The sequence below is a fragment of the Electrona antarctica genome (genome assembly GCF_951216825.1).
Source record: "Electrona antarctica genome assembly, chromosome: 10".
NCBI classification, from domain to species: domain Eukaryota; kingdom Metazoa; phylum Chordata; class Actinopteri; order Myctophiformes; family Myctophidae; genus Electrona; species Electrona antarctica.
In genome coordinates, this window is record NC_136791.1 from 20,120,209 (window position 1) to 20,140,711 (window position 20,503).

General features: G+C 44.8%; 1 protein-coding gene across 1 annotated transcript in view; it reads left to right on the plus strand.

Moving 5' to 3' along the window:
- Positions 1-20,503, plus strand: part of adgra1b (adhesion G protein-coupled receptor A1b) — a 244,545-nt gene that overhangs the window by 84,293 nt on the left and 139,749 nt on the right. The window contains exons 9-12 of the mRNA XM_079513357.1: positions 4,514-4,748; positions 5,990-6,139; positions 10,007-10,168; positions 11,581-11,838. Of these exons, the coding sequence (XP_079369483.1) occupies positions 4,514-4,748; positions 5,990-6,139; positions 10,007-10,168; positions 11,581-11,838 (805 nt within the window). The remainder of the gene's footprint in view (positions 1-4,513; positions 4,749-5,989; positions 6,140-10,006; positions 10,169-11,580; positions 11,839-20,503) is intronic.

The following is a 20,503-nucleotide window of genomic DNA, read 5'->3' on the forward strand; positions in this document are numbered from 1 at the left end:
TCTAATGCCAGTGAAGAAGCTGAAGGGGGAGCCCTTGTTTGATTGATTGAAAATGTTATTAACAGTTTGCAGAATTACAGTACATTTCAAGCACAAACTCAGGACTCAGGCCAATACATGTACAATTTACACATTTAGGCATTTAGCAGACGCTCTTTAATCCAGAGCGATTTACATTAAGCAATAACAAAAAAGCATGGCAATACATCATATACTGTACATAAAAAGTAGTTATCATGAACATGCGTAAGCTAAGAACGTAACCGTGGAATATCTATATAATGAAACTATAAATACGATACTATACTATACATATATACTATAAAGTGCTATGACTACATACAATTCTAGTGCTGTCTACGTAACATGTAGTCCTCATACTGCCATACTGAAAACAGCCATAACCGTCATCACAAATGTGATGAGGCAAGTGGCTATGGCCATATTTAGCCCAAGGAGTGTTTTTCGTGCAAAACTAATGGTTGGAATGGATTCAGAATCATGAAAAAACCAACACACACACACACACACACACACACACACACACACACACACACACACACACACACACACACACACACACACACACACACACACACACACACACACACACACACACACACACACACACACACACACACACACACACACACACACACACACACACACACACACACACACCTTCAGTGAGGAATGCCTTGTCAAAAAAAAAAACATCAAGTGCAAGTGCAAAGTAATTGTTAAAAATTGGTACCAGCACGCACCACAGTCCACAAATAAAGCATATTGACAGATGCCTGACTTTGCCCTGTCATTTATCACTGGCACACACATGGAAGGAGAGACTGATGATGTCTTTCATACTGTACAGTAATAGAGTGGTTCCATCCCCCCCACCACACACACACACACACACACACACACACACACACACACACACACACACACACACACACACACACACACACACACACACACACACACACACACACACACACACACACACACACACACACACAGAATATAGTTCTTGTACGACGAATAGTGGAAAGAGCCGAGCTCAATGAGGCGACGTGTTGTGAGCTTGTAGTTCGGTTTATTCTTGCACTTTTTTGGAAGAAAAACTAAACACTAGACGCACAATCGCCCAAAAATGCTACAAAAGTTACGATTTTGCGAAACATTTCAGACTACTTCTTACGGACGAGGCCTCACACCATCACAGGGAGGCTCTACACAGTGTTTCCCCCTTAACCCATCAAGTAGGCTGCTGTGTGTGTCACCTTAGCGTTTGACCACATTAACATTCATTATTTTATACTTTAGCTACTGAAAAATAGCAGATATACAAGCTCATGAGCACGGCACCGAGTGCCGCGCTACAAGCTTGTATATCGGCTATATTTTGAAAACGTGTGCAAATCTATGAATATATATTCTTTCACAGCAAAGCCCTGAGCGGCGGTGGCTCAGGGGTAGAGTGGCTGGATGGAAACCGCAAGGTTGCCTGTTCGAACCCGGGCTCCCCCAGAGTTAGTGTCGAAGTGTCCTTGAGCAAGACACTGAACCCCAAATTGCTCCCGATGTGCTGGCTAGTGCCTTGCATGGTTTCTGCCGCCATCGGTGTACGAATGTGTGTGTGAATGGGTGAATTGATGCACAATCTATGTAAAGCGCCTTGGATAAAGGCGCTATATAAATGCACCATTTACCATTTACTATTTTTAACTCAAATATTTGCTTCTGGGGGGTCCCCTAGCTGGAACAACATATTTTCAGATGGGGGTCAGTGGCTAATTCTTGGGGTCCACTTATATTTAAAAAGTGATTTTTCAGAAAACTTTAAAGGGACTTTTATGTGTGTAATATGTGGTTTTAGATATTTTAGATTTTAGCAGTGTCCATGATGTCACAGACACTGGGCCCACTTCCTTCCTGGACTACAATTCCCATAATGCTTTGGTGCACTGCTCCTCCTTGTGGATAGGGGGAGGGCTGTCTTACTGAGACAATGTAGTCCAGGAAGGAAGTGAGACCAGTGTCTGTGACACAATGTACACTGCTGAAATTTAAAACCACATATTACACACATAAAGACCCCAGGGAAGTGTTCCAAATCTTCTAAACGTCATTAACATATATTCTTTGCAAAAAGGGTGTTTTGAAATTGGGTCTTAATGGATTATAGTTGGGAAACACCGCACTAATACTGTATAAAATATGTGAGATGCCCTCATCGGATCCTGTGTAGTCTCGCGTTACCAGACTATTGCCTCTAGCAATTTCCAAATGTTTCCATCATACAGTCTGGAGCAACGGAAGAGCTTCGTGGAGCCTCCTCCCCACTTCCGTTTCGTCTTTACAGTCGCGCAAATTTATCCTAATATAAATCATCTAAGGATATATAGCTTGCTGCTTAGCAGAAAAGGAAATAAAAAAAATAAAATGTAAAGATTTATGTTGTCTCTACTATTATACATTCAAGAATTAAGCAGAATAACTCTACCTTTGCCTGTTTTATCGACTTCAAGAAGGCATTTGATTGGATTAACAGAGACCTCCTACAGTATCGATTGTTAAAATCTGGTGTCAATGGGAAATTCTATAATGCCATCAAGTCCCTTTTCCAAGCACCAGTTGCCTGTGTTCAGATTAACGGGATGGTTCCCTCAACAATTTGGGGTGAAACAAGGAGACATACTGTCCCCAACATTATTCTCCATTTATGTAAACGATTTAGCGCTCAAAATCAAAGCTTCTGGCTTGGGAATTACAGTTGGCGATCAAAATGTAAGCATATTATTTATTATATGTGGATGACATAGTCTTCCTTGCTGAACAGGAGAGCGATCTGCAGTTAATGCTGAATATTGTTGCAGACTGGTGCTGGAAATGGAGACTGGAAGCAAACCAGGACAAAACCCAAATAGTACACTTCAGACAGAAAACAATACAGAGAAGTTCAGTTGTGTTTAATTTTGGGTCAATAAGGTTGTCTTATACTATGATGCTGTCAATATCCTAGCTCAGTCAGCAGGCAGGGCACTGGGCTCTGTCATGAACAAAGTTAAACATTGTGGACGTTTAGGATTCAATGCTTATTACACTTTATGAATCAGGCGTATGTCCGGTGTCTGACTATGCTTCTGGTGTTTGGGGTTTCCGGGAATATGCGAGCTGTAACAACGTGCATCATAGAGCTATTCGATCCTTTCTGGGAGTCCATAAATTGACTCCAATATTAACAGGGATATTGGATGGGAACCCCCAAGCATCAGACACAAATGTGAAATGGTACGACTATGGAATAGACTTGTGAAGATGTCTGAGGAGAGACTCACCAAAAAGATCTTTAATTGGGATCTTAGAGGTGGTCACCCCTGGACAAGTTTATTTTATTCAAATGATTTGTTTTTTATTTTTCAAAATAGATTACAATGTAATGTTCATCAAATTAGAAATACAATGTTCTCCAGATATAAAGAAAACTGGTGTAGGGACCTATGGTATAAACCTAAGTTGAGAACCTACTGCCTTATAAAGGGCATATATACCGTAGAACCTTATGTGAAGTATAATTTAAACAAAAGACAACAATCTCTCTGTGCACAAATAAGGTCAGGAACATTACCATTAGCACTGGAGACTGGCAGGTTTAATGCCACTCCTGAAGAAGAGAGATCTTGCCTGTTCTGTGATCTTGATGAAATTGAAAACGAAGTTCACTTTTTGTTTTACTGCTCTAAATATGACGACATAAGGGATATTTTGGTTAATAAGATGTCTTATGGCCCAGGCGGTGGCGTAACCGTCTGGGCACCCGACTAGTAATCCAGTCGCAGTGTGCCGCGGGTTCGACTCCCGAGCCCGACACGGCCTTTACTGCATGTCTTCCCCCATCTCTCTCCCGTTTCCTGTCAGCCTACTGTCTGTCCCTTCAAAAACCAATAAAAGGCGTAAGCCGCAAAAAAAATATCTTTAAAAAAAATATCTTTAAAAAAAATATCTTTAAAAAAAATATCTTTAAAAAAAATAAAAATAAGATGTCTTATATCTGTGGGGATTTCCTAGATTTAAATGTAAAAATGGAGATACGTTTTGCCAAAGGGACTTTTGTTGTGGCAGATTTTATTTGTCAAGCTTGGGAAAGAAGACAGAGTACTAGTATAAATCTGAGTTGTAATATAATGAATTATGTAATGTAAACATGCTGTAAATGCAATTGTGGGGTCTTATAAACCCATGAGGGTTGGGCACATTGTGTGCATGACACGAAAATAAATAAACAATCATCATAAACAATCATAAAGATAATTTAAAATATATTTTTGTGAACGGAAATGGCAGCTTCCTTACTCGGATTCCGGGAGGTGTATAGTTCCAGACTCTACAGTATATACAGTACGTAGCATTCGGGAGATTGTGGAATAGTTGTCTGCCTGTACGCAAGACTATATAGATCCTGTGGGACTCATTTTAAATTTGGACGTCCTCTTCTCTTTCGGGGGAATAGGTGGCCGAAGACCCTGGCCGGCATCCTGGCCTTCCTGCCCTGCGCGCCCGCCACCTTTGGCTCCGCCCCGCACCCGTCAGGCAACGCCCCACCCCACCCTCACTCTGCCTCTGCCACTCAGAGGGAAAAGAAGGCGTGGCGCCGCTGCGACCGGAGCGGGCGCTGGGCGGAGGAGGACTACACCCAGTGCCCGTACGCCAGCGAGCTGACCCGCGTGCTGCACGAGCTCACTCAGGTAAGGCTGCTGGGTCACGGTGGCACAGTCGGTAGTGCTGTCGCCTCACAGCTAGAAGGTTCTGGGTTCGATTCCCGCTGGGGACGCTGTGGGCGTGTTTCCTCCTCCGCGTCATCAGTGTCCATACCCGAGGCGGGGTTGGCGAAAGGGCCTTTGTGTGTGTAGTTTGCATGTTCTCCCCGTGTCCCCTAGGGTAGGTACCCTCACATGTGCTCCCTGTGTCCCCTAGGGTAGGTACCCTCACATGTTCTCCCCGTGTCTCCTAGGGTAGATACCCTCACAAAAACATGCAGTAATACTGGTCTCTAAACTGCCTCCCCCTGGCCAGCCGGGGCGCCTGATGGGGGGGAAAGGAACTGATCGGAATAACGTGTTCCTTCCACGCTCTATATGTCCAACCGGGGAAACTCCCCCCTGTCCTCCCCCAGGTTGGCAGAGGAAGTGTAGCGCCCAGGATTACATTAGATAATTGACACTGGGTGAAAAAATGGGTTGCAAAATTGTGGGATACATATATTTTTTATGACATTAATCGCTGAGTGGTTTCTCCCATTCTTATCTTGTGAGTTCTTCTCTGTTGACTCCCTAGAAAGCCTAGAGCTCTGGAAGATAAGTACATGGCACTCCTACTCAAGTCTGCAGCAAAACACGTTGCTGAAAAACAAAATGAGACTTCATCTATAAATACACATTTTGTTTGTTTACGGTTAGCCTTTTTTAATGTTAGTTGTGTCAGCTCTTACATAACTGTGCCACCTCCATAGTCAACGGAGCGTAAAATAACAGCAACAATGTATGACTTTGCAAAAACCTAGCAGGCCTAGCCCCAGATGGCCTAATCACTGTTCATTCACTCGCTTAGTTGAAGGCACTTTCTAGCATAATTCGTTGCTGTCGGGAGGAAACCTCATAACTCCATTTTGGAGGTTTTAGATTTTTTTTGGCATTTTCTTTGGACAAATCCTCTTAACTCCATTGGACCCTCAAAATGTCTGCTAAAGCAACTAACTCCACCACCTCTCCCCCTCTCATGGAAGTAATTGACAATATATAAAGTTACAACACCAACTTTGATGAGGCTGCATTGCTTTGTTTTAAAAAAATATAAGGTTTTCTAAATTTCCTGAAAAATGTATATTTTTCATTTCCTGAAAAATTAACATTTTGGAGTTATGAGGTTTCCTCCAGTGACCGTCACCGAACCCCTTATTTATTTATGAAACCTTCCCTTGCTATTCCAGATGACCATCAATACTTCCAACGCTCAGCCTTTGGGCCGGCAGTTAGTGGCTTTCACCAGCAGGGCGGCGCACTTCACCGATGTCATGGACGTCATCTTTGTCACACATCTCGTGGAGAGGCTGACAAGGCTGCTGGAGCAACGCAGAGATGTAAGGACTAAGGAGGCACACGTGCGCACACACGCCACGCCACGCCACAGCACACACACACACACACACACACACAACCAGTCTCTGCCACAATGCTTTCTGTTTTGTATGTGTCTATGGAGTTAGCATTGCTCTAATAGCCACCCAGGTGTGGTTAGAATATTGAAATAATGTCTTCCCTGTGTACTTTTGGTTTCTCAAAAAGGCCCAATCGACACCCAGGTCCAAAAGGCCCAATAGAAATGACAGTGATATAGGGTGTACCAAAATCTCCTGGAGGGGGCGTCAACATATGTGTCACGTGGTAGCTTCCGCCATACTTGCTGGCTTGTCTGGTTTGTTTACATTGAGCGACCATCCGTATGCTTGTATACGTTCTTTTTCTAAACTGACCTCACAATGGTGCAGACTTGCTCAGTAAATAAGTGCCACAGCAGGTCGCGTCGAGGAAATGAGCCAGAAAACGGAATTAGATGTTCAGCTTTCCAGCATGGAGACAGCATCAAGGAACCCAGATTGACGAGTTTACAAAAAGACGTAGAATGACTTGGATCGGCGCACGGGCGCAGAGACATAACGTTCAACAAAGTATCAAGCACAGCCATGTTTGTTCACAACATTTTCCTTGTCCTTGTAATGTATTTGGGCCCGACGTTCTTTCTATCCATCCTGGTGTTTGTTCACTATGTTATCGCCAAGAACGAGCTCAATATTTATAAAAACATACCACCGTCATTCTATTCTGAGTGATGCGGGCTAGAATTTAATGCCCACCAGGGGGCCGTCCCTAGCTCTTTAGACGCCGCCCCCCTCTTGGTGACGTACACGTTGTCACACGCTATAGTGACATCAACATATCACAATAGCTTGTAGATAGTATACAGGGCGGCAATGGCTAATGTATGTTTTGTAAGTTTTTATTTGTAATAATAATCAAAATATTGTGGAGGGTCCCCAGATTATAAAAAAAAGAAGAATGGCTGGAAACTGGAAATTAAGAGTTTACATTGTACACATAGTACATGTATGCATAAACTTTCCTTAATGATTATATCTGGTTTCAGTAGGCTATTTATTTTATGATGTATTTTCTCTATTATTAAGATTATTGTAGCGGTCAATTTGTATTGGGGGCGGGGAGGGGGGCGGTGGTTGTGAGACATGGCCAAAGAATTCCCCAGGGGTCCCCAGCCAAAAAACGTTGAGAACCCCTGCTCTACACCACTGTTTACAACGTGCCTGACCACTGCGTCATTGTTCATTCCGAGAACGACACTGTGAATAAAGCCAAAGTGTGTTTCCTTTTGGACGTACGGGCTGTTTATAGTGCAGTGAATGTCATCACAGTAGACTGTATATGCATGTATGCATGAGCCTCTCCCTGCTCTGCTCGTTGGCTAGCCTACTTGACTCCAGCTCCAAAACAAATCCCAGACCCTGCTGGGCTGCTAATTTCCCCCATTTCAGCTGCAATCTGCAATCTTCTGTTAACATGCAATTTAGGGAGACTACTAAACTGCACATTATTGCTAGCTGCTATTCCTGTGTACCCGGAGATTATTTATGCATTTCCTGCACTCAAGACGTTTCTGAATGACCATGATTTAAGGAGGACAAGGGCAAGAATAAACATGTGAGGTGCAGCCGGAGAACAGTTGACGTCGACGGGCTCAATTTTAAATGGATGCATGGCACCCTCAGGTTCTCCACAGCTCAACTTTAAAGAGGGAGTGCCACAATTTTTGTATTTGTCCAGTTTTTCATGTGTCTATGAGGTGACAGTACTTCATTAGACACCCTGGAGTCGTTTTTATGTGCAATGGTGTATTGCCTTTGTATTTAGGGTTTCTTCCTGGAGGCTGAACCCTTGACAGTCAAATGTGCCAATGAAATAAACAGTAATATAGTGACATCACACTATCAGCCCCTCCCCTAACCCCTCCCCCTTTATCATACAGTACAACTACAGCTGTGGGTGCAGCTTCAGTTCAGCTGGTTCACCACCCACCAGGCAAACCAGGCATACTCAATGAACTGGTGGGCGTGCCCACATAAAAACAAAATTTTAGCAAATGTAACTGTACACTTTTCTTTTCTTTTTTGATGATCATGTATTAGGGTGGAAAAAGGGTGGAAAAAATCCACCCTCCATCGGCACTCCATCTTTAAATGGATGTATGGCGCCCTCAGGTTATTCACAGCTCAGTTTGAGTAGGTGAAAAAGCCAGCTTCAGCGGATTGCGTGGGGAGATAGGCTAGCTGAGGCTAACTGCAGAGCCATGGCAACAGTGTTATACACGCTGCAATTTTTGGGCTTTAGGAGCAGAGGCTCCCCCACAGCCCACAAAATAGCCCCCCTACACACACACGCACACATAACTACATGCCGAGTCATGGATACATACACATACTATAATGTACATGCATTACACATTCTAGCACATCATTATGACAGATATAGAGGCTCAGGCTCACCCACCATACAGTATATATGCACATCGTACGTACTGACAGAATGCAAATGTACACTGTTCAAATATGCTCATGGAACCTGATTAAACACATGTGCGTGCGGGCGCGCACGCACACACACGACACACACACACACTAAATGTATGGATTTTTTATTCTGTTGAACATTTTTGTTGAACCTTTTTTTACTGGCTTAGAGCCTTCGATCGATTCCAGACAGCTTAACATTTTCCTCTCATCCTCCTCCCTCTTGCTTACAGTATGGTGACGATGGACCTGAATGACAATTACAATTACACTCATGAAGATGTGTTGTTTGTTGGTGGGTGTGGGGGCTAGTTACATGTTTTACCTTAGGTGAACCATATCCTCTGTCTCCCAGTGGCCAGAGACAGTCTTTAGCTCTCATTCAATTGTTCAAAAACCCATTATAGTAAACCGACGTAATGTTGTAAATGAGAAGCATTTAAAAAATATATGTGTATATAATCAACAAATCGACACAGACAATTCGAATAGATTTATTATGACTGACTAAATCGATTAACCCTAAACCCTTGTTGTAACAATGGTGTCGTGCACAAATAGCAAAAATGGCCAATCAACAACGCCACAGTCTTTCGCGATGCGAGTTGCAACCTGTTTTTTTATTTTTTTTCTGTGTCTGAAAAAGTGTTTTTCATGCCTGATGAAGGTCTGAGCGACCAAAACGTTGCTGAATACAATGCTGTAAGTGAAGACAATTTGTGGGATCCCAATTTGTTTTACCCTATACCTGTTCTGTCAGTCTACTGACTATCCCCCAGAGATAATCGTCAAAAAGAAGGTGGATGGGGCTGGGGGGGGGGGGGGGGGGGGGGGATATAAAAATAAATCAAATGTGTCCCTCTCTTGCTCAATCAATCGGATCAACAGTGAAAAGTAGGTGTGAATGACATGTCATGTCATCCCCAGGAAGTGATTATAGCCCCATCTGAGCTTCTAATCTAAATTAAATCTAACGCCATGATGAATGAAACCTCACATCTTGTAATTCTGACTGCAGATTATGAATGAATGTGTCTGTTGCGGGAATGATGTACCGTGTGCGTGTGTGTGTGTGTGTGTGTGTGTGTGTGTGTGTGTGTGTGTGTGTGCGCGCGAGTGAGCGACTGAGTGAGCATGCGAAAAGTAGTGTGTGTGCGTGCGTGCGTGCACATGCCTGAAGCACACAACAGTTGCTGCTCGCACGTGTTCATGCGAGCGTGCGTGCGTGTGTGTGTGTGTGCGTGCGTGCGTGCGTGCGTGCGTGCGTGCCCACAGTTGGGAAACTACATCTCGGACATGGCCAGTAACATGATGCTGGTGGTGTGTGTGTGTGTGTGTGTGTGTGTGTGTGTGTGTGTGCGTCCACAGCTGGGGGACTACATCTCGGACATAGCCAGTAACATGATGCTGGTGGAGGAACACATCCTGTGGATGGCACAGAACGAGGCCCGGGCGTGCACGCGCATCGTGCAGTGTGTGGAGCGCATCGCTGACCTGGCGCTGACCACAGAGCACCATGCCATCTCCAAGGTACGCACGCACGCACACGTGCACACACAAAGGTTGATTGAGCGGGGCAATCGCCTCGCCGCACCTTTCATCTCGCTCCTTTGGATAATGAGGAGTTAATTTGGCCTGTGCTGATTAGATATAGCTGGAATGGAGGTACAGGAAAGATAGAAAAATATTTCCTCTGGCCACACAGTCGCACTGTCGCAGTCACACTGACTAAATCCATCTGATAAATTAATAATATGGAAATGTAAAATTAAATATATAAATTATATAAAATATCGGCGAATTCAAGCGGCCAAAATTAGTTTTCTTCGACGGGTGGCTGGCATCAAACACGAGAGAGACTCCTCCGCTGCTTCTTCACCTGGAAAAGAACCATCTTAGGTGGTTCGGGCATCTGGTTAGGATGCCTCTCGGGCGTCTCCCTAGGGAGGTCCTCGAGGCACGTCCCACTGGGAGGAGACCTCGGGGCAGACCAAGGCGCAGTTGGAGGAAACACATCGACTCACTGGCCTTGGAACGTCTCGGGATCCCCCAGGAGGAAGTCACTAATGTTGCTCTGGAGAGGGAAGTCTGGAACACTCTGGTTGGGCTGTTGCCCCCGCGACCCGACTACGGATAAGCGGTTGAAGATGGATGGATGGATATCAAATATCCCGGAAGGGCTCAGGAACGAGTACATCAGAGGGACAGCACATGTCAGATGTTTTGGAGATAAGAGAGGCCAGACTGAGATGTTTTGGACACGTACAGAGGAGGGATAGTGAGTATACTGGTAGAAGGATGTTGGAAGTGCCAGGCAGGAGGCCTAGAGGAAGAGAAGAGAAGATGTATGGATGCAGTGAAAGAGGACATGAAGTTAGTTGGTGTGAGAGAAGAGGAGGCAGTGGACAGGGTGAGATGGAGGTGGATGATTCGCTGTTGGCGACACCTGAAGGGAAAACCTGAAAGGAAAAGAAGATCAAATATCCCCATCTTCCATCAAACACCCAAATTGTCTTCCTCCCTCCCTCGCATGCCACTCTCCAGTGGTAGAAAGTAACTAAGTACATTTACTTAAGTACAATTTGAGGTAGGCCTATTGTACTTTACTTGAGTGTTTCCAATGTCCAGTACTTTTACTTATACTCTTTTACTTCTATCTCAGAGGCAAATATTGTACTTTTACTCCACTACATTGCGGTACTGATACTTTTACTTAAGTAAAACAATTGAGGGGACGCACACACAGATAAGACACACCAAGGAACCGATATGTGGAAACCATGGTCGAACATGCGGTGGAACATGCGCTGCTCCCGTTGGGTTAGGGTTGGGTTAGGGTTTGAGGTAGGTTGTCGGTATATAGTATGTCTAAACTAAAGCCTGTACCCACAATCGAGTACTTTTTCCCCACTCTTTACTTTACTCTCTCTCTCTCTCCTCAGGTGTCTGCCAACATCGCTCTGGAGGCCTTTCTGATCCGCCCGTCTAATTTCCTGGGTCTGTCGTGCATGGCGCTCCAGCATGCCCCCGCCGCGCCCCCCCAGGGTGACAGCGGCTCCTCCTCCGTGAAGGGTGACAGGGACGCGGCGAGCAGAGAGCAGCGCCGCGGAGGAGACGCCGCCGCGGGGGACTCGTTGCTCAACTTCAAATGCCACACCGTCAACAGCAGCGGCCCGCCTGCTGCCAGTCAGCTCAGTAAGGTACAGTAAGAGGGGTTAAAATAAATCAATAAATTGCCTCCAATGAGTTGGTCGGTGTGAGCTTGCCAACCTTGGTGTGTGAACGTGGGAAGTGAGGACGCTGGCGTTGACTGTTCGCCGCTTCACCTCCCAATGTATGAATGAATGAACCATTGTAAAGCACTTTGAGCACTTGGAAAAGCGCTATAAAAATTCATTATTATTATTGTCTCCACCAGGCCGAAGGCATGGGGAGAGAGTATGTTTTGCACTCCGTCCGTGTGTGTGTGTGTGTGTGTCCGTCCGTCCTTCCGTCCGTCTGTGAACAGCTAATCTCCGGCACCGTTAACCCGGTCGATGCCAAACTTTGCACACACACTCCCTGGATGCCAACGATGAACCTCTGCCCCGCATTTTCCAGAACGGCCTGTTATAGCGTCACCATGAGGCAGCTTTTCACATGTTTTACCTAAAACTGCACCGATCTGCGTGAAACGTTGCATGCACACTCCCTAGAGGCCAAGGACAAACCTTTGACCTGCATTTTCCGCATCTGCTTTTTATAGCGCCACCAGGAGGCCGACTTTTGTAAAACACATTTTTTGATATTACTCCTCCAGATTCTGTCCAAAAATCTCACAAATCGTTACACAGTATCTCTATGGTCATGTGCTCAAGTCGGATCTGTCCGATATTTCATATTTCATCCTAATTGTCTATAATTGGCTTTCATAGTTTGCAAGATTGCCCCGTTTTGAACAAAAGCCTCAAATCATGAACGCAGCATGCAATTTACGTGAAATCTTTCACACATTTTCTTACTAGGCTGAGGAATATATCCCACCCTTTTCACATTGGCTTGTTATAGCGCCACCAACAGGTTGATTTTTGCAAAACACATTTTTGGAACAAAATGCCTCAAGTCATCCAATTGCCATCAAAGGCAAACATGTTTATATTACTCCTAAACATTTTGCCAAACATCTCACACAGTCCTATCCTCCTGGTGGAGACCTGTGCCCAGAAGGGCACTTTTTCTAGTTATTATTATTATGCTGCATTACTATGTAGGTGTATAGAGTGTTTGCAAGACCCACATGTCATTCGCTGATGTGGCAGTCACCTGACCAATTGGGCGGGGTATTTAAGCTCACCTATAGACTGCATGCATTCTTCCTGCCTTCCTTATGCATATGGTTCCTGGTTGTTGTTGTGATGTTTGCTCCCAGCACCACCCCAGCACCACCGGTGGGCTCTGTTATTTCTGTTCCCCATGGGGGGGTTGTTATTGTATATCTATCTCCCTGCATGATTGTGCCGAGCAGGGAGAAAATGTAGCAGAGCCGAACGCCAAGATAAAATATTATATGCACACTTGTATTATCATTCTATAATAAATATTGGTTAAATCTATTTGTGAGTTATCGGACTGAAAATACATTAAAAAAAATGACAATCATTGCCCATACCCTAGCCTGAGCTAACGCTAGACCTTTCTGGCCTAGATGGGAGGGCCGCGGCTCAGATTTACGCACCCCCACCATTGGTTCACCGATCTGTCCGTCAGCCCCGGTCTCTCCTCCCCCCAGTGCAGCACTGTTATTGTGTCGACCAGAAGCAGAAACCACTGGTTGCTGGAGTATACCATTCTAACGGACTGTCAAAGTTATTTCCACAGAGTCGGCACACGTTGGTTTTTTTCTTAGACGGTGTGGTGGGTTTTTTAGCCAATCTCCTCATTTTCCTCGCATAGCCTCGTTAGAAATTCCACTGGTAATGATTTCCTCACGGTGTTATTTTGACGGGTGCACACCGATCAGAGCCCTGACGTCACATCATTTGAAGCGACGCCTACGCGGAAGGGTTGACTCCCACGTTTAGGCCAGTGCAGCCCATGCGTAAATCCAGGCTTTCATTTTTCGTGCAGACGAAATTAAAGCCTGGGTATCGAGGCTACCCAGGTGAGGTTGGCAAAATGGCCTTTCTGTGTGGAGTTTGCATGTTCTCCCTGTGTCCACTATAGAGCGTCGCAGTCCCGCCTCCTACCCTGGAAAATGCATTGGGTTTAATTTCCTGGTCCAGGGTAGGAGGCGGGACTGCGACGCTCTATAGGGTAGGTACCCTAGCAAAAGAATGCAATAATCATGGTCTCTATGCTGCCTCCCCCTGGCCAACCGGGGCGCCTGGTGAAGGGGAAATAAGTAACTGGTTGGAATAACGTGTTACTTCCACGTGCTACGTCCAACCGGAGAAAGTCCCCGGCTTGGATTCCGCGGCTTGCACTCCTCATGCATAGAAGGAAGCATGAGGTCAGATCGTTGCTCTCCCCAGGTTGGCAGAGGGAGTGTAGCGCCCAGGATTACATTAGATAATAGTCACTGGTTAAAAAAAAATCTGGTTACAAAAATTGTGTGATAAAAAAATTTCCTAAACATTTTCCTAAATGTGTCTTTTTCTTTCCGTCGTTAAATTCTTCCAAAAGTTGTCTACGGTCAGGTATATTTTATTTGTTCCCAAAGTATTTTTTAAAATGCAACAGAACACTTTAACAGAGCTCATGGATACAAAGGAGATAGGGTGAGAGAGAAAGAGCGGGAGAGTTTGTATAAAGTCACTGAAGAGAAAGAGAGATGGAGCGAGCGTGAAGTTTGGACGTCCGGACATTGAAGCCCATACTAGCTACAGTACGTGGCCCAGTTTCAAGAGTGTCACTGCGATCGGTCCCTTTCTTTAGTGCCTTGTTGTCCATTTGTCTCTGCATGGTGACACCCTGTTTGGGCGCCCTGGCATGCCGTAGATCAGCCCTGTGATAGGTGTGCCATATTGGAGGAGGCTGTGAATGGGACGAAGGCAATTTGGGAGTCTGTGAATGTAGGCCACTCCCCTGTGATGGATACTTCGGCCTTGTGTCGCTGTCATATTAAATCAGCCACGGCCCCTCCGTGGCTCCGACGCAGCTTGTGGCCCTCCGCAATGACAAAACATTGATGCATTATGCAGAGAAGGGACAAGGCAACAAAACCTATACTTTTGCATCGACGGGTGTGGCATGGAATCAGATGCATCCAGACAGAGTGTCTCTCTATGATGTGTGCTTACATGCACGTGGTGTTGTGCACATTGCGAGTCTGTGCGTAGTTTACAGTAAAATCCTCAATGTTATTGATTGAATATACATTAACACCTTGAGAGTCCAGAACGGAGATCTTCCGTCCTATTAATTGATTACGTTATGTGCCCAGGACGGAGTATTGATCCAAAAGACAGAGAATTACTTGTTTGATATCAGCGCGCTTCACACTACAGTCTAGTGTGTCATCAAAAGTGCTCCCCCTCCATTCTAAGGGACGGGAGGCAAAATCTTCTGACGCTAATAACGCTTACTCAATGATTCTATAACCAAAGGTTGTGTTTTTGACAGCCCATCGCGGTCCCGTCACTAGTCGCGTTAGAAGTAATCATGCATCGGGGTGGTCAGCGATCCTCCCGCGGGTGTTTTGGTATAGATGCTATATGCTATCTGCACAATTGACCTATAGCTAAGCCCCTCCCCAAACTGCTGTGGTCCAATCACGGCTAAGCATAACATGGGTTAGACAAACCGCTCCACCAATAGTTTTAAAAAAGAAATGCCACGCACATATTTTTCCAGTGCATATGGCAGGCCTTGTTGACGGATTTGGAAGAGATTTTTAAGGTCTGGTTCCAAAAACTAACCAGTATTTAACATGTAAAATCCATGATATTTACATTGGAATGAATTAGCCCGGCTGGAAAGTGTCCAAGTGGGAGTGTCTTAGTGGGAGAGGCCGCGTCTTAGCTATTGGTGAATTGAGATGGAGTCCTGTGTCACCTTCAAATGGGCTCTGAAGGTGCAAGCTGGGCACACTGATTTGCTGGTTCCAACTGACCCTGGGCTCTCAAAGTGTTTTAACACGATTATTAACCTCAGTAACAGCACATAATTATTAACAGCAGATAGTACAGTCAGAGCTTATGCTAATTTATAGAGCATAAATATTTAAGCATATTTGGCTTCACAGCTCGATCTGTCTCATTTCATTCACTCCCTGTAAGCATTAATTATAATAAATGATTTGTCAACTAGATTTTACAGGGAATGGAACAAAATAGACCCCCATAAAGGATCAACAGAGCCCACATGGAGGTGTATGCTGGGGTGGTGGTGCTAAACTACTATTTGAATATATTTTTAATGACGAGTTGAAACGTATTAAGCTTTAAATTAATTAATGCATTCTAGCCTATACACGTTTTATTATTCCATTTGAGAGAGGCACAACTCAAGACAGCTACATCTATTTAACCCATTTAGGAGGGGAACCCCTTTTGGTGTTTTAAGCATTATGTTATAGTTTAGCTATTGAAAAAATAGCAGATCTACAAGCTCATAGCGCGGCACTAGGTCTGCTATTTTTTTAGTTTAAATCGTAAAAATGTGGCGCAAATCTTTGAATATATATTCTTTAATTCAGAGCGTTAATTGTGTGGATTAATTTACTTTTAATGCGTGGCCCCCTGTGCCCCCCACAAAATGACCGGAACTACTTAATATTATACCAAAACCAGAGCAGAACTCCCACCACGGGACTCGGGCAATCAATTAATACAGTTGCAACCACTATGTTAATGGCAAGTATTTATACAGCTTAAGTTAAAAAAAATCTGAACTATCCCTTTAATGTCAGTGTGTGTTTGCGTACATTGCGTGCTTGTTGTGCACGTGCGTATGTGTGCATACGCCTGCTATACATATCCGTCATCCCTGCTCCTCTGCGGCGAGACATGGCACGTCCCTGTGGTTTGTCAGCGATTACAGAGCTTAGTCAGGTTCTAGCTGCAGGCTGTGCCTGTGCGTGTGCGTGTGCGTGTGTGTGTGTGTGTGTGTGTGTGTGTGTGTGTGTGTGTGTGTGTGTGTGGCAGCTAGCTGAGCTGAAACGAATGGACCATGGGGGCTAGAGCACTAGTTCCCAAACACTGGGTCGGGACCCATGTGTGGGTTGTGGACACAATGTTACGGGTCCCCTTAGTTTTTGTTTCCTGCATTTGGTTTTTAATTATTATTATTTCAAAACATTTACAAAAAAAACATTCCAAAAAAAGCTCAACTTTTCATGAATTAATAACAAAATACCCAAAGGCTTTTTTTCAGTAATGTCATGAAGAAATGAAAGAATATAATCGAAGAAATTCGATAAATTACAACGAACATTTAAGAAGTAGTGGAAATGGCAGATCTACAAGCTCACAACGTGGTGCAAAGAGCTTGTAGATCTGCCATTTTCACTAGTTTGGGTCCCCCGGGCGAATATCTAATTCCTGTTTTGGGTCATAGGCTGAAATGTTTGGGAACTACTGGACTAGAGTTACTGCAGTCCCCCTATACCAAGGGGCCAGTGAGGCTATTCAACGTTGAAGCTCTCCTCCCTAGTGGTAGGAGGAGGGACTACAGGCGGACCCGTGGATTCATGACCGGGAAACCCCGTGCAGCTGGGCTTTAACATTGAGCGCTCGGTTGCACTTCCGCATTTGACCACCAAAATTTGGTGGTCAAATGCGGAAGTAGACGTTCTGAGACGGTACTTCCGGCAGTCTTCCGGGTGCTTCAAAACGCCACTGAGCAACTTCCACTGACATGAATAGCTGGGGGGGCGGAGCTTCGCGCCAGTTCAGTCTCTATCCTTTTATATACTCTATGCCCTATACCAGTACAGACACAGCACAGTGGTTTATGCTAACTAGCTGATGAGCTCTACATGCGCAAGCTTATAAGGACATCATTTGTGATTAGCATACAAAACAAAGAACAGTTTTCTGCACCACAAAGGGAGGGACTTTCGTCCTGTAGTTTCAGACCGCGACCGAGGGGCGCCGTCTCAAGCAAACTTGAGCCACGAGAGACGCCACCGAACGAGCTAAAGCGAGTGAGATGCCGTGTCGAACGTTGCGAAGTTCACTTGAGCCGACTCAGCCCCGTTCCAGTTGCGACCCGATAGGCAGAGAATAGTAAATCCTCGTCCCCCTAGCCTACAATGAGCGGAGCGCTCACTCCCTCCCTATACCGCACTGACAGCCTGTCTCACCCGATCACAAGCTGCGGCGTTGATTCCAGCCCCTCCTTTTGTGGGGCAGAAAACATGGTCGCCTTTGAGACACACATACAGGTATTTCAGTGCTTGGCCCAATCCGCCATTCCTTCACCGGGTAAAAGAACACAGCTTTCACTAATGGAATTGCATTTTATGTTTCCGTTCTTTTTCGTCATATGGTGTGGTGTACTGGTGTACATGATATGGTATTGTAGTCAGTGCATGCAATTGTGCACCTGCTCCTCTACAACCACCGATTTTGTGAAAAACGAAAACAGGACTGCCAAATATTCTAATCTTTCTTTCCGCCAATAGAGGGTATGCGCGCAACATCATCATCATACGCTGAAGTTATGTGGGGAAAGCCGGGAACGCCTACTGAGCAAAAAACGACTTTCTGGCCTTGACAGCCCATACATCCAAACAGAAAGGTCCCATCTGATTGCATTAAACAACGTTAAACTCACTTTGCCACTCACATAGCCACTCGATTTGCCACTGACTTTATGCAAGTGCATACCCTCTATAATTATATTCTGTGAGACACATATTCGAGTTTTTTTGCCGGGTCAAACAAGGGAATCACGTGACGTTGATCCCCTTCCCCTATTCCAGGGGTGCCCACACATTTATGATGTGAGATCTACTTTCAAAATGACCAGCTCAACAAGATCTACCCACTGAAAAAATAAGTGTACCATTGCTGAAAATAGTTTAAATATATAATGTACCTGGGGGGGCTTTGGAATAGGGAGAAATTATGACAGGCAGGAGAAATTATGACAGGCAGTTTCTGCTGTCAAAATATGTCCCCCCCGTATTTAACTTAAACGCCCAATGCATTCTCAATGGCAAAAGCACAAACTTTGGCATGCTACTAGTCCTATACATACTTACACCTAGAAACCCCATTCAAACCTATTTAGGTTCATCTTACGGTGGACATGTTTGCCTGAAAAGGAATCTTTGAAATGTTTCATAGTTTTAGAAATATAGTGCTTTCAAATTTGATACATTTATAATGTGGCTCAATGGCAGCTCTATGGCACGTCAAAAAAATCACTTTCACCTAGAAACTCCATTGACACATTTTATAATTCAGCTTACTGTGAAGACAAATGCTGGAACTTTTTACATTGAAATGATTTGTAGTTTCTGAGTTATTTAACTTAAACGTCCAATGCATTCTCAATGCAAACTTTGCATGCTACTAGTCCTACATCAGGGGTGCCCACACATTTATGACGTGAGATCTACAATGTAGGACTAGTAGCATAGGGCCTAGGCCTAGTAGCATAGGGCCTAGGACCTCCAGTAAAGGGTAAAATACTCTTCTCGATTGTGAGAACAACATATCCAACGATGAGGACCCCAGGCCCAAAGATGTCCCCCTGGCAACTGTTTCAACTTTGGGTCAGCCTACATGTAAAAGTGCCCAAAGTTGAAAGAAGGTGGTCAAATGAACTGAAACTGAAGCAATTCAGTAAAGGTCAACGCTTCCTCATGGGGTCATTTTAGGGCCTAGGACCTCCAGTAAAGGGTAAAATACTCTTCTTGGTTGTGGGAACAACATATCCAACGATGAGGACCCCAGGCCCAAAGATGTCCCCCTGGCAACTGTTTCAACTTTGGGTCAGCCTACATGTAAAAGTGCCCAAAGTTGAAGGGCAGAGCTTCAACTTCAGCTACCCAGTACCCAAGGTTGAAGCCCTTCAACTTTGGGCAGATCTACAAGCTTGTAGTGCGGCACCGAGTGCCACGCTACGAGCTTGTAGATCTGCTATTTTTCAGTGGGGTACATTGAATCACTGGTCCTGGGTCAATCCAAGGGCCTAGCACTTCACTCTCTTGATATGTTGTTCCCCAACTCTTGGAGAGTATTTAGGCCTTTTACTGGAGGTCCCAGCCCCTAAAATGACCCAGGAGGAAGTGTTGACCTTTACTGAATTGCTTCAGTTTGAGTTCATTTGAGCACCTAAATTCAGATTTGGGCACCGTAGCATGTGGTTTTTAAGTGGTGGGCTTCGGGTCATCCTAGGGGCTAGAAGGTCCAGGGAAAGGCCTACATACTCTCCAAGAGTTGGGAAAGAACATATCAAGAGAGTGGAGTGGTAGGCCCTTGGATTGACCAGTGGATGCAATGTACCCCACTTTGAGGTACTTTCTACTTTTGGTACTTTACGTACATTTTGACCCCAATACTTTTGTACATTTTCAATTCTGTACTTTTACTTGTAACGAAGTAGTTCTAAATTGCAGTACTGGTAGTACTTTTACTTAAGTAAAACTATTGAGTACTTTTTCCCACCACTGCATACTAGGACATGACATATGTGTAGGCAGATGAATACTTGTGTTCTGTGCTCACCGCAGGGAATCTTATTATAGTAGATTGATGTGTGCTATACTATGGACAAGCAGTTGTACACATTCATTGCCTTGGCATGCTGTGCACCTAGCTGTCTCAAATTGACGAAGCCAAACTCCCAGTGTCGCCAATTAAATGTGTGTCTTGCCAGTGCACCATAAAACCTCTAATTGCCTGTAGCTCATTTCTTATTGTAGTCTGGCTGGGA